This window comes from Salvelinus fontinalis, chromosome 14 (assembly GCF_029448725.1).
Source record: "Salvelinus fontinalis isolate EN_2023a chromosome 14, ASM2944872v1, whole genome shotgun sequence".
Lineage (NCBI taxonomy): Eukaryota > Metazoa > Chordata > Actinopteri > Salmoniformes > Salmonidae > Salvelinus > Salvelinus fontinalis.
This window is the reverse complement of record NC_074678.1, coordinates 30733715-30748193: the sequence shown is the minus strand read 5'-3', so window position 1 is coordinate 30748193 and position 14479 is coordinate 30733715. Positions and strand designations below refer to the sequence as shown.

At 44.5% G+C, this 14479-nt stretch overlaps 2 protein-coding genes across 3 annotated transcripts in view; one reads left to right on the top strand and one right to left on the bottom strand.

Moving 5' to 3' along the window:
- gpc1a (glypican 1a) overlaps nucleotides 1-3981 on the top strand; it is a 53399-nt gene extending 49418 nt beyond the window's left edge. The window contains exons 8-9 of the mRNA XM_055861291.1: nucleotides 849-1024; nucleotides 1229-3981. Coding sequence (XP_055717266.1) covers nucleotides 849-1024; nucleotides 1229-1434 — 382 coding nt within the window. The 3' untranslated portion in view covers nucleotides 1435-3981. The remainder of the gene's footprint in view (nucleotides 1-848; nucleotides 1025-1228) is intronic.
- ankmy1 (ankyrin repeat and MYND domain containing 1) lies at nucleotides 2110-14217 on the bottom strand. Of its 2 annotated transcripts, XM_055861288.1 has the most exons (17): nucleotides 13536-14217; nucleotides 13158-13304; nucleotides 12544-13028; nucleotides 12191-12407; nucleotides 11898-12074; nucleotides 11156-11784; nucleotides 10733-10904; nucleotides 10370-10510; nucleotides 10085-10234; nucleotides 9888-9995; nucleotides 7891-8022; nucleotides 7677-7790; nucleotides 7373-7538; nucleotides 7150-7297; nucleotides 7011-7037; nucleotides 6612-6766; nucleotides 2110-4417 (listed from the first exon to the last, which is right to left on the bottom strand). In XM_055861288.1, the coding sequence occupies exons 1-17, from the start codon at nucleotides 13740-13742 to the stop codon at nucleotides 4233-4235; spliced, it is 3360 nt and encodes a 1119-aa protein (XP_055717263.1). In that variant the 5' UTR covers nucleotides 13743-14217; the 3' UTR covers nucleotides 2110-4232. The 2 variants fall into 2 exon arrangements, with proteins under 2 accessions (XP_055717263.1, XP_055717264.1); XM_055861289.1 differs by lacking the exon at nucleotides 7011-7037.
- Between the last annotated feature and the right edge of the window lie 262 nt (nucleotides 14218-14479).

The window sequence follows — 14479 nt, the reverse complement described above, 5'->3', positions numbered from 1 at the left end:
TGTGGTTCCTGAGTTAATTAAGCAATTAACATCCCATCACGCTTCATGTATAAAAAGCTGGGCAGGCCATTATTTTGGCTACCAAAGCTACTGTATGCCCATAGGATGACAATGCCCCATTCACATGACACGAGTGGTCACTGAATGGTTTGATGAGCATGAAAACGATGTAATTCATATGCCATTGCTGTGTCAGTCACCAGATCCCAACCCAATTTAACACTTATGGTCGATTCTGGAGCGGCGCCTGGGACAGCGTTCTCCACAACCATCAACAAAACACCAAATGTTGCAATTTCTTGTGGAAGAATGTCGCATCCCTCCAATAGAGTTCCAGAGGCTTGTAGAATCTATGCCAAGATGCATTGAAGCTGTTCTGTATCATGTTGGCCCAACGCCCAATTAAGATGCTTTATGTTGGAGTTTCCTTTATTTTGTCAGCTACCTGCATATATACACTATATACTGTATGAGTGTGGGATTTCCCATCCAATACAGTGACCAAAGCAATATAGTCCAGTGGAGGAGAGGGGAGCCTAGAGGATATATACAGTAGAGAAGATGAGGAGAGACTGAGATAGATAGACACATCAAAAGGTTGACAAATCAATAACTGGTGAAATCGATAGACTAAATCCCTGAAGGAAAATGGGTTTGTCCAAAAATAAATACCCAGCGATAAAAACATAACCCACAAAATTCTACTTGCCATACATCTCCTTAATGGTCCAAAGCCACATTCAAATAAAGGCCTAGTCCCAGAGCTTTGTCATCTTAGTCCAATGTAGTACCACAGAAATGCAACCGTGTTGCCTGCTAAGTGACGTATTGATGTGTTCTGTGTCCAGGTATCTTCCTGAGGTGATGGGTGACGGCCTGGCCAGCCAGATCAATAACCCAGAGGTGGAAATCGACATCACCAAGCCAGACATGACTATCCGCCAGCAAATCATGCAGCTGAAGATCATGACCAACCGACTGAGGAACGCCCTCAACGGCAACGACGTGGACTTCCAGGATGCCAGTGAGTGACGGGTGTGGGAGGAGGGCTGATGGAGGAGGAAGGAAGGGCTGAGACTGTAGGGTTAGAGAGTATGGGGTATTGGTTTGGGGATGGGGGGTAATGGATGTATAGGTTAGAGTTGGGAGTGTAGCAGAAACATCTTGAACAGCTTGGACTCACTGATATCCTCATTTCAATTAACCAATGCCTTTCCCTTGTCCCCAGGTGATGACATCAGCGGTTCAGGAAGTGGAATGTGTACAGGCGAGTCATGTGCTCGAAGCGGACCTCGTGTCATTGTGCCCAAAACAGACAGCACCAGATACTACAATCCTCCTGAGAACAAGAAGGTGAAGGGCACAGGAACCCAGACCCACCCCTCTATCCTCCTCCCCCTGCTCTCATTGGCCACACTGCTGCTCAGGCGATAATGAACAGGTGGTGCATCCAATTGAGACTGTGTTTTGAGATGGAATAGAAGAGGAAAAAAGGGGGATTGGTTGGTAACTTTGCCAAATAGGAAAGGATTGTCATTGAATAAATGGACTACCTTTTATTTTGATGAGAAAAAAACAAAGAACATTAATATTCCTTGTTTTTTTTTGCTTGTTTATATTTTTTTATGTGGCAAGTAGAGCTGGTCTTTGGCTTCTTTTTATTGTTTCTATGCTTGGGTGGTGAACAAGGATGGTTCACATGCTAGATGTGATGTTTGGATGGCACAGGCCATTCTTAGTGAATATGCCATTCTAATGTAAAGTCTATGTGACCTTGTTGCAATGTTCTAACAATGCCAATAACTTAACAGTGATGTTGTGAGAACACTGTGAAAGCCGGTTTGGTGCGTATCTACAGTATGCTCATCTAACACATTCGTTTTTTTAAACTCAATCACATTGACAAGGGAATGTGGATCTCTCAAGTATCTATTTCATGAAAAATAATGGTTTATTGTAAAACCCTTGCATCAATAGCACATTAATTAACACAGCAGCAGTGACATATCTATGTCCTATCTTAATTTGACCTTCTCACAAAAGGACAATAATCTTGCAGCAACAGGAAATGTGAATTATTATGTGGATTATAATTAATATACATTTAGGGTAGGGGTTGATACATTTAGTTCGTTAGGACAAATCAAGTCTGACATTTTAAAGTGGAAATTACAAACTTTAGAAGCCTTTTAAAAACTTTTAAGTTTGCATATCCTGTTGCACAGGGACATTATCTGTGATACAAGTGATTAACTGAAGATAGGAGATCTGTAGGTCTGTGAAAGCAGGTGGTATAGTATAACAATCTAGCCGTTCTCTATTGAAGGACTGTAGAAAGCCGCTTCCGTCATACTAGGCCTGGAAGCCTCTCTGTGTCTGATATTTTATTTGATCAATCTGGTCTTCAAACTTCTAAAAGCTTATAGCTCTTCTGTTAGCAGTCAAGGTGACGCACAGCTCACTTAGCCAGCAACACACATAGAATATACACTCCAAAATAAGCCCAACACACATACAGATCACAGGATGAATTTTAAGCATAGCCGTTGGTTAGTATTGTTCACTCAACACATCCTGGCGAACCATCAAAAAAAGGAGAGGTGCAGCTTTTTATACATATTTCCTATCTTGTAATATAATGTAATCTATTATCACTAACCCAAACTTAGGGGTCTGAACCTTCCCCGCCCGCCATATGCACAGTTGACTACAGCTGGATGTGGAGGAGGAATGCTTTGACTAAATCACTGTCACACGTTCTCTGAACATTGCTAGAATGTTCCAGGCAGTACAGTGACATTGTAATGAAGGTGCAGTCAGTGATGTGAGTGCATTGTTGTTGGAGCTGGCTCATGTTCTCTCCGCCACACACAGGAGGACCATTTCAAAGTGTCTGTGTGTGTGTACAGTTACAGTCTGTCATAGCAGAGAATAAATCTGATGTAGTGGCATATTGTGTATGTATGGCCAATAGTGATTCAATTATAAATTGTTGGGGGTGAGACATCCAGACAGTACGTGGATGCTAGAATGGAGAAGATCTGGTGACACAGTGTCCGTTAATGTAACACAGTGTATATGTCAATGTACTGGTGTACGGTATGTAAGTGTGTGAGTGCCTGTCTTTGACTTTGTGTAAAACTGTGTGTGAGACTGTTTGACTGCCTGCATATAGAGGCGCAGCATGAATGGATGCATGTAGAATGCATGTTTTAAGACTGTGTGAATACAGCTTCTGATTTCCCAGGAGAGAAACATTGAAAACCGAGCTAAAAGAAACGTAAACAGAAGACAGAGCATGATTGCTGCTTTCCAGTCTTGATCATCATCCCCTAAATTTGCACTGCCCCTGGTCTCTCCAACACTTCCAGGCCCACTTCCACACTTCTCCTTCACCTGCTTTTCATGTGGTTCCCTGGCACTTACAGTAGATTTGGTGAGATATTTTGCTCTTAATAAATTTAGGTGGGAAGCTGAATAAGAAGCCCATTCCTCGTTACCTGCAGGTTCTTATAGCACTTTGTTCAAAATACTTGTGCTAACAAACCCAACACTGGGCTGCTGTTTAACTCCCAAGCCCAATGAACACTGACAAATCAATGAGCAGGCCCTCTCAACACACAGAGAATCCTCATATGGAAAAATCAATGGGAGAGAAGCGCCATGTTGAGGTGCTGATTGATTTGGATACAGATACAGGCTGGCTGATTACATAAAATGTGTGCGTGTGGTGTGAATGTGGTTTTATGTGTCAGGATGTGAAAATCAAGGGCCCCAAAGTATTTGGTGGACACACTTGATTGTCCTACAATACAGTGGGAGGCATAAGTAAAATGTGCCAATTTGAAAAATAAATACAAAATTCCCCTTTTGAGGTTCTTGTGATTGAGCAACAATGCCAAGGTGAAAATATGTCGACATTGTGTCGTTGTTTTCCCCCATGAATTGTCAGCTATTATAAACGTGATGACATTTTAAAGATGTCCGACTGAGACTGACTGTTATTTCTAATGGCTTCTTCTGGTAACAGAGTCAAGAGTCAAAGGTACTGGGATGCTGTCCAATGATTACACATTTTATCTTACTGCACATTATCATGTCTGTCAAGTCATCTGGCACAGTTTCACATGAAACCAAGTCACCACTCACCACACTCCTCCATTCATCTTTCTAGAGAATATATTCCATTCCCAAAGTACTTTAATATAACAGAATCAGTCTATGTGTAGCTATCAGATGAAGCTGTAGTTCTCTTTCAGGTTTCCATAGTGGCTCTCTGAGAGTTTCTGGGCCAGGTTGAGCTGGCCCGTCTTGGTTTTGGCCCCGGCTCCTAAATATCGTCTCCGAGTGGCTGGATCCTGAGAGCCCTCGCTGCTTTTGGCCTTCCTCATAGAGCTGTTTGGGTCTTTGGGCTTAGCTGCAGACACAAACACAGAGCCCTGCTTAGTCCCAATCTCTCTATTATCTAAATGGGTCATAACTGGCAGACAATATCCTTATCACATCAGAGACTTTCACTTTTCTATTCAGTACTTTGAGATAATGTCCTGTAGTGAATATGGTGCCTTATCTTACTATAATCCTACCCTGTAGTAACCCTCTTGCCAGCTTCTCCTTTAACCTGTCACGCTTCAGATGGACCTTCATCTGCTCAATCAGCGATGCCTTGGTGGGGTTCTTTTGGGATTCGGCAAACACTGGTGTCACAGCAACAGCAGCGTCATCACATACTCTACTAGGTCACTGTCTTTAATATACTTAAACTGTAGTGTACAGTGTCAACATAGATTTTGACTTCTGCTTTTAGGAATTCTATCATCTAATTTCACCCTCACAAATGTTTTTTCACTCTCCAAGATATATAGCAGACATCTTCATACATATTCATCACTCCCACTGTTGTTTGCTATATATCTGTTTTACACCATGGCCTTACTCTTGACTGTGCTTGGCTGTCCTTTTCTCTCCTGAATTAGTAGAGTATTTTCACTATGGGTGACTCCTGTAAAGAATCAACATAGGACACAAGCTCACTGCATGACCCATCTGTGCCTAGTTCTTATTTCTAATTTTAAAGCTCAAATAGCCACTTCTCAGTATTAATGCCATGTTAACAGGTTCGATCAGTCTGTGTAGCATCAGTGCCACTTAGTGGCGATAAGTAATAAAGGCATGGAGAAAGCTGCTGTACAGTACAGCAGGAGTTGTCAAACCTCTCCTCTGGGAACCCCAGACGTTCAATGTATTTAATCTATTCCAGACCTAGCACACCTGATTTAAATGGTCAACTAACCATCAAGCCATTGGGCGCATTCCTCTGCCCAGGCGTTGCTGATGCATGCCAGATCTTACAATGCCTGGATAGGTATTTTAGGTATCAGCTTATCACGTTATAGCAATCTGTCAGTTGATTACGTGGCATGCAACCATTGGTTGATGCATGCAACGTCTGAGCAGGGGAACGTGACCCTTGACTAGGCGAATCAGGTGAGTTAGTTCCAGGCTACAACACAATTGTGAAACGTCTGGGTTCCCAGAATACAGATTTCAGAACACTGCAGTACAGTATGTGCAATTGAATGACTGCAGGATTAAACCATGCACTTCCATTATACAGTACATACACTGAGTGTACAAAACATTAAGGACACCTTCCCAATAGAGTTTTGCCCTCAGAACAGCCTCAATTTGTTGGGGCATGGACTCTACAAGGTGTCGAAAGCATTCCACAGTGATGCTGGTTCAGGTTGACTCCAATATTCCCACAGTTGTATCAAGTTGGCTGGTGGACCATTCGATACACACAGGAAACTGTTGACTGTGAAAAACCCAGCAGAATCGCAGTTCTTGACACAAACTGGTGCACATGGCACCTACTACAATACCCTGTTTATTTGTTTTAATTATTTAACTATGCAAGTCAGTTAAGAACAAATTCTTATTTACAATGACGTCCTACCCCAGCCAAACCCTAACCCGGACGACGCTGGGCCAATTGTGCGCCGCCCTATGGGACCAATCACGGCCAGGTGTAATACAGCCTGGAATCGAACCAGGGTCTCTGTAGTGACTCCTGAGATGCAATGCCATAGACCGCTGTGCCACTCGGGAGCTGTTAAAGTACACTTAAATCTTTTGTCTTGCACATTCACCCTCTGAAATGCACACATACAATGCATGTCTTAATTGTCTCAAGGCTTAAAAATCCTCCTTTAACCGATCTCCTCCCCTTCCTCTGCACTGATTGAAGTGGATTAAACACGTGACATAAATAAGGGATCATAGCTTTCACCTGGATTCACCTGGTCAGTCTCATGGAAAGAGCAATGTTTTGTACACAGTGTATACTGTATATTACATCAATATTGTGAAACAGTGTGTCTATTAAGCTGACTATGGGCTCTTTGACATACTCAATCACTTGAGGGTTAGGAATGCAGATTAGTTTAATCAAATGTGCTACAGAACAGGGAAAAGCTAAAGTTTGGATGTTGGAGTATAACTTCACATGAACTTGTGTTTTAATGACACACAGGGATTGATTGGTTAGTTAAAGGTGTTGGCATGCTGTGCGAGGAGGTGATTGGGGGAGGTGGTGTTGTCCTTCCGACCTGGTACACGGACACACTCATCCTTGTGGCGGTCGTTCCAGGCCTTCATCTTGCACGTCTTGCTACAGTAGAACACCTCGTGACAGCGGCTGCAGGCGATCAGGACCACACCCACAGAACGGCCACACTGGTAGCAGTATTTAAACAGGGGCTTCCTGAAAGCACCACATATATATGCATGTATAAATATCAGATAGAGCACAGTGTGGGTTTAGTCTCATGTAAATGCCATAACAACGACGTTGCTGCCATCTACTGACTAAAACTCATAGCTTTAAATGTGTTGTTTACTAGTCAACTCCTACAGTAACCTACTTTACTGGAACACGTGTGTGAAACCCTGGTAAATGTTAAAAGACGGTCTGAGACAGCAGTTAAATTGATTTAAGTATAGTTCACCTGACAATCACTGCCTTACTTCCCCGTCTGGAATGAGAGGAAAGATAGTAATTTTTTTAAAGAAATTAGTAACTTGAATTTGAACGGTAACAGTAACTGTGTCAGTGTGTTAGTGTGTGTGTAGTGGGGATGCTAGTACCTATGCTCTGCCCTCTGCTGCTGTTCTATCTGCTGAGGGAGAGAGTCTGTGCTGTCCTGCTCCTCAGAGAGAATTGCTCTGGCTGCCTTGTTCCAGGGAGGAGTGGCTCCTGCTCCAGTGTACACAAACTTCTCTGTGGGACTAACACCTGCCACAGATACACATATATTACATGCACATCACAGATGTACTCACACATGCATTCACAGTGACACACACATACTGCTGATGCCCAGGCCCTGCTCCCTCTCTACACGTTGTCTCTCCATCCTGATGACTGCCTGACGCAGCAGGTCTCCCATCACGCTGAGGATCTGTCTGCGGGCATTGTATGCCTCTCTCTCCCTCTGGTTCAGGGCATGGTACGGGGTGTGGGCGATGCGCCAGTCCTGGTGCATGAGAGGAGGCACCAGCACTTCTACTTTAATAACACCAGGTAACTACTGGAGGATTTGCATGGAAGTCTACAGTATGTCTGTTTCTGAGTATAAGGTTTGAAGTATTGTACAGTTGTGTTGGTACTCTACCTGGTGAAATGCATAGTGGGCGTAGTCCACAGCGGTGCCCACAGCACACCTGCGGCCCTCACCAACCACCACTGGCATCAGTATGTTGGCACCAGCCTTCATCAGTTTCTCCAGCTCGTAAAAAACAAACACAAAGACACTCCTAATGTGCTGCATTTAGTGAGGAGAAGAAGCCGTATAGTGTGTATGGATGCAGCCTCCTGAATGTGCTTACCAGCTTGGTTCTGTTGCGGAGGTGAGCCGCACAGTCGTAGCTGATATTGGTCATGGCACAGAGGGCACTGCCCACCCGGCGGGTCAGGGGGAGGTTGGGGTCAGCACCCCCAGCCAACAGCTCATCAACAGCCTAACGGGACATTCAGTAGAAAAAGGAGGTCAACGCAAGAGGGAAAGACAAGGCTGAAGTCCTATACAGTTAGTGAGCTCTGAAAGTATTGGGACACATTTGTGGGGGTTTGGCCTTGTACTGCAGCGCTTTCTAAATGATACAATGACTGAGGTTAATGTGCAGACTGTCAGCTTTCATTTGAGGGTATTTTTATCCATATCAGGTGAACCGTTTAGAAATTACACCACTTTATGTACATAGTCCCTCCATTTTAGGGGGCCAAATTCATTTTTCACAAATTCCCTTTGAAGTAGTCAAACGTTTAGTATTTGGTCCCATATTCCTAGCATGCAATGATTACATCAAGCTTGTGACTTACAAACTTGTTGGATGGATTTGCTGTTTGTTTTGGTTGTTTTTCAGATGATTTTGTGCCCAAAAGAAATGAATGGTAAGCAATGTATTCATGTAACAATGTGAGAAAGTTAGATGCTCAAATATCATTCTCCCCCCAAAATGCTAACCTCCCCTGTAATTACAATGGTGAGAAGATATCATACCCCCAAGGCATGCTATTTGTCCGTCTGTAAATTTCACGATTCATTCAGGATTATCCGTCATCACGGTAGCATCCATATTAATGTAGAAGTGTTTAGAAACATATTCTATTATTATTTACAATAAAAATCACTCCAAAATTACACAATACATTATTTACCATTAATTTCGATTGGGCATAAAATAATCTGAAACAACCAAAACAAACAAATGCATCCAACAAGTTTGTAGAGTCACAAGCTTGAAGTAATCATTGTGTGCTAGGAATATGGGACCAAATACAAACACTTTTGACCTCTTTAACACACATAAGTGAATTTGTCTTTTTGGTCCCCTAAAATGGGGCTGTAATAGGGGGCTGTAATAGCTGACAGTCTGCACTTTAATCTCATAGTCATTGTATCATTTCAAATTCAAAGTGCTGGAGTACAAAGCCAAAACTAAAAAAAATTGTCACCGCCCCAATACTTTTAGAGCTCACTGTATATATATATATATATATATATATATATATATATATATATATATATATATATATATATATATATATATATATATATATATAGCACTGTATATGGGATTGTTAAGACTCCTGCCCCAATAAATGCCTATCTGGCTTGCTGTTGCCTCACACATCCACCCCTTCCCCACCCCATCCTTCATCTCAGCCTGACAGTGTGTGATTCACCAGAAGCCTCTCATGTCCCCAGCAGCACTTCCAACTCCTCTCAAGGATGTGCTGCCTCCCTCCCATCCAGCTAAAGTAGGCAGCCGCTCTCCTTCCCATAATCCTTGTAGGTTTAGCACGCCATTGTTACAGCAAATTAAAATCTGTTTCCCTTTGTTGGAGAAAAAACGTGTTTCTGATTCAAAACCCCTCAGTCTGAATGAATGAAGGTACAGAATGAATGTAACAGAGCAGACACATTTCACATTCTGCCATGAAAGGAGCTGGTTAAGATTTACTCCTCACATATTATAAAACGCAATTCATGTACTCAATGGCTATTGAGGAATGATGGGGGGAAGGAGAGGCAAAATGCACGGGGAAATATAATGATAGAGCCATTCTCCATTAAGTGGTGGGTGTAAAACACAGCAGGAAAGCTCACTGAACAGTCATGGAGAGATGGGATAAAAACCCTAGGCCAAGCTCAGAATGATTACATATGGGGACTAGGGGAGGTGGACAGGAGGAGTAGACTGGTAACACACTTGTTTCAAATTCCCTCCCATAAGCATTTACAGTAATAAGTGTGTTTTGCCAAATGCGTAGGTGTTGTATTTCTGTCTTGGCCTATTTAAGAGAGAACTGAAGCCCTTACCAAGTCGTTGCCGCTAGCGATAGCTAGAGAGAGGGGAGAGTGGCCACTCCACAGGAGATTGGTGCTTGCCTTGTGGGAGAGGAGCAGTGACACAACCTCCCTAGCATTCTGAAATACACATACAATATCACACACATGCACAATACTCATACACAAAGTCATAACTTTACACTCTGAAGACTAGTGGCAATACTCACAGTGTAGTCCTTGTCTCTCTGGCAGGCCATGTGCAGAGGAGTCCTGCCCCCCTCTTCTGGGGGAACACTGGGGGCCATGTAGAACTGAGACGGGGGGCCGGACGACGTGGAAGACTTATTCCCAAAACCAGCCTGGGGCTCCACAGGGTTCTGGGTGGTTGGTGTGTGTGTGTTGTTGTTCAAGTGTAAAAAGAAAATATATAGAAAGGAACCATATCAGTTATGAACCACGAAGATGAGGCAAGTCTGAAACAACAGAAAACCTTATCTTACTCCTCTGCTGACCTTATCCAGCTTAAACACCTCGTGAGCGTCTTGGGCAGTGACATCTGGGTCTGCCACGGCGTGCAGCAGCAGCTCAGTGATTTTGGGGCCCTCTGCCCCGGGGAGAGCTGCAGCGATGTGCAGGGGGTAGAAACCCCTTTGCTGGAACACATGAGATGAGAGGCAATATGAATGTAATTAATCACTGGAATAGACCAACCAACCACCCTCGCCTTCTGTGGTCACTAAGCCATTCCAGCAACCACAGTCATATTGAAACATCAAGTCTGTGTAGTCAAAGACACTCAGCTAGGAGGAAGCCATGTGTTTTGTTAGTGGGGCTGAGAGTGAGAAAGAGAAAAAAGAAGGTGAGAGATAGCCCACTTCTGATGGCAGGCACATATCAGTGCGTGCTCCACACTCCAGCAGACGCCTGACAGCTTGGATGTGGCCCGCCTTGATGGCCAGGAAGAGGACAGGCATGGGCACACTGGAGGCGTTAGGGTCTGCTCCCCTGTCCAGTAGCAGCTTCATGGTGGTCCACCTTCCCCTGTGCCTGTACAAAGAGATGGGGGTTAATCTCCTGCACCCTAACATGATGTCAATCAGCACATCCCTTTTGTTTGTTTGTCTTGATTTTATTTAGAGGACGATTCCATTGAAGTATTTTCTCCATGGTTTGCAGTTTTCACATTGCACATGCTACGAGATAAATCCACATTTATGCGAGTAAGGACAGCCTCTTTAAAATTAACCCACAATGTTTCCTATGAGCTCAGAGCAGAGCCCTGGCTGTCCCAGACTCACTCTGTCTTCATGAGGGCCATCTTGCGGACGGTCTCCTGGGTGTCAGCATGTGGTACCAGGCCCGATCGGCTTAAGGCCTCGGCCGTCTTCTGCATGACCTCCTCTGTGACATGGATGTGGAAGCTGGCCAGGGAGCGGGTCGAGTCAAACGCTGGGTCAGCCATAAGGCTGCCTCTCCTCTCCCTCCTCCTCCGGTCCTCCTCTGACCCGGCCTCTCCCTCCTCCTGCTGCTGGGTCAGATCATAAGAGCCACCACCCTCATGCCAGGGGACACAGCCCAGTGGGATGTTCCCATCCAGCACCTGGATGGAGCGCCTTTCCTTCACCACCATCATGTCCATGCGGTCTAGGTCCAGGGCAGCCTGGTCACTGCATTCCTGGAGGTACTGCTCATCCTCATCAGCCTCTTCCTGACAATAACCCTGGCCATTGTAAAGGGACACTTGACTGTCATTACACTGGCCATGGTCCATAGCCTCATTATCAGCCTGGTTGGTGTGGCCCTTTGGAGCAGTGTCGTCAGCCTGATTGGGCTGGTCAGCCTGTTTGGTGGTCTGGGCTCTGTTTTTGGTGGCTTCCACTATGCTGCTCTGAGGACTGTTCACTGATGGGGACCGGGCTTTGACAGCCTGTTTTACATAGGAGTGACAATTAAATATAATGAAGAAAAACAATAAAGAGATTACATTTTTGAGCAAAGAACTGTCCAAAGGCACGTCAAATGTTTTGGTGCCTCACAGACCTGTGATTTTGCGTGGGTCTTTTGTGGGACCTTCTCTGCAACTGTCTCATGGAGTGACTGGATTGGGTAGTACAGGACATTACAAACAGCCAGAGCAGACATGCCCTCACAGTTGAGCTTGTTCACATCTGCTCCGCTGTCCAGGAGCAGGTGGATCACATCATTATGGCAGTTGACCTGTAAAGAAACCTTAAAAGGTAAATCCTGTGCACACAACACCTTTAGCAATATTATCCATTCATATCTCTGTTGGAGTCTCCCCATGCCTTTGTGATACAATGTCAGTGCCTTACCGTAGCTGCAATGAGTGCTGTGTGTCCTCGGGCATCGCCAACATCAGGGTGTATCTTACCATCCCGTAGGATGCGATAGACACTCTGCGGGTCACCCAGCGAGGCCTCCTGGATGAGGCCCTCTGAGTTGAGCTCCAGAGATCCCTTAGGGCCAAACCTTTGCCGGTTCTCAGACAGAACAGCCTCCACGTCCCAGTCCAGGGCCTCCACCTCAAACCTGCAGCATTAAGTGACAACAGACAAGCCACTGTGGTAAAGCAGGACACAAAAATAAACCGTTTTAAGACTAACTGTAAGGAGCTTATTTGCTTTCAGACATCTGTATAACAAATTTGGCCTGCGTTAGCTTTCACCTGTGTCTATGGATGTGAGCCTGCATGCGCTGCTGCAGTGGTAAAGCTGCTGAGACATCAGGGTTAGTGTCTGGGTTGTCACAGTGCTCGCCGAAGAATTGCAGGTCCAGCTCCTTACGCAGCCCCCAGGGCACAGGCAGGTGGTCCGAGTCTGTGGAGTAGCGGTGCATGTCTGGGGGCAGGATGAAGCGTTCGTCCTGCAGCAGCTCATGGTAAGGAGAGAGAAGTGGGACCATGCAAACCTCCCTGGTGCCAGGCTTGGCCTTGGTCTCTGGCCCCTTGGCTGAGCTCTGGGACTGGTTCTTAGGCTCCTTCTTGCAGTTGATCTGAGCCATGTGTTCTGGGAAGGCCTGGAGAGTGAAGCCCCCCTCCAGAGCGGTGCACAGCCTCAGCAGCCTCTCCCGGTGCCATAGGCCCACGTCCTGATGTCCATCTGGGTATGTCACCACACCTGGCCCAAAGCGCTCGTCTGCATGGTACAACCCCTGTAGGCGTCAGGTTAAATCAAAAGTCAGGTGTTAAGTATTTTATTTCTACTCAGCTCCACAAGCAGAAAAAGTTCAGAAAATGTCATAGGTTATTGGTATCAGGTGACACTCATACTCCTGTCTTACCTGAAAGGTAGTGCCATCAGGGAAGGTCTGAATGCCATAGCCCTCCTTCCGGTTCAAATAAAACTTTCCAACAAATTTGAAGCCTGCTGGCCAGGAATAAGTCCCATTTCCATGACGATAATCTTTGTAGAATGAGCCATCATAAAACTACAGAATAAAATTATATAAATAACTCGATGACATAGGCTGTGGACCCTGTAATAGTGAAAGTCTTTAAAAAAAAGTATAATTGAACTACTTGCGCCAATGTAACAATACCTGCTATAAACAGCGACTAGTAACAAAAGTAGCCTAATGTCGCCAGGCAGGATTGTATGACTCCCTCCCACAGGGCTATTTCATGACTGTCAATAAATTATTATATTCAAACAACAATACCTCTCCATTTGTCCAGGTGAAGACTCCTGTGCCGTGCTTCAAATCATTCACAAATTCTCCTTCATATTTAGATCCGTCAGACCACTGCTGAATCCCAGGTCCATTTCTCTTTTCACGTCCAGCTTTAATGTTAGTCCAATGCTCTCTCCCTGCCCGCACTCCACATCTGACAGATGCCTCAGGTGCAACGCTTGTAGAAGTCGCCATTATACACAGAGCGTATTATTTTGTGGAATAGTAGGCTTTCCTTAAATTACAAACATTAGCTGACCAAACAAGTTTCCATAAACTTTTACAAATCCTTCAACTGTCTGTCTTCGGGTGGTTTGTCTGTCAGTCAGTGTAGGTTGCCTTGACAACGATGAAAGGGACAGCCCATTTGTTAATCGTTCACAAACGTTCTCGACAAATTCTACCTGTTTATAAATAATCCTTACATTCTTGTAGCTTTCTTGTTGAAATGATGCGTCCAAGAACACCTCGATCTGAACACTTTGGAAAAATCACTTAAATCCAGTACATTACATGTCAAATATGATCGAATCTTGGTCCGTCTGAGAGCGAGCATGCAGAGAAAACCTAATCATGGAGTCGACGATCTCAGATGTCAAAGCAAAAGGTCATTCCTTTGCATGCAACACAAGTATCACCACACTGTGAGGGCTCCAGGGAATGTTTCCAACACTCCTTGACAACCGAGGCGTCCCATGGTTAGCTACTTATTTTATTGGGCCGCTTCTCCCAGGAGTTTTGCTGTTTACCCTTTAGTCTACACATCCTGGACTATGCAAACTTTTAGGCCTGCTTCTTTTCCAATAAAGTGTTTTTCTATGTAATTCATAGAAAAATATAGTGTGACGCTTTGAGAGAATAATCATATAACGAAATGAATCTCTTTTGTAGGTCCAGCCTGAATAATGGAGAGTAACAAGGATTCGACTTTT

Coding starts and splice junctions, on each gene's coding strand:
- ankmy1 (XM_055861288.1), bottom strand. CDS start 13,742: ATGGCGACTTCTACAAGCGTTGCACCTGAGGCATCTGTCAGATGTGGA. Junction 12,408..12,543: donor GCTCACATCCATAGACACAG/GTGAAAGCTAAC, acceptor TTAATGCTGCAG/GTTTGAGGTGGAGGCCCTGG. Junction 7,038..7,149: donor CAGCAGAGGGCAGAGCATAG/GTACTAGCATCC, acceptor CTCTCATTCCAG/ACGGGGAAGTAAGGCAGTGA.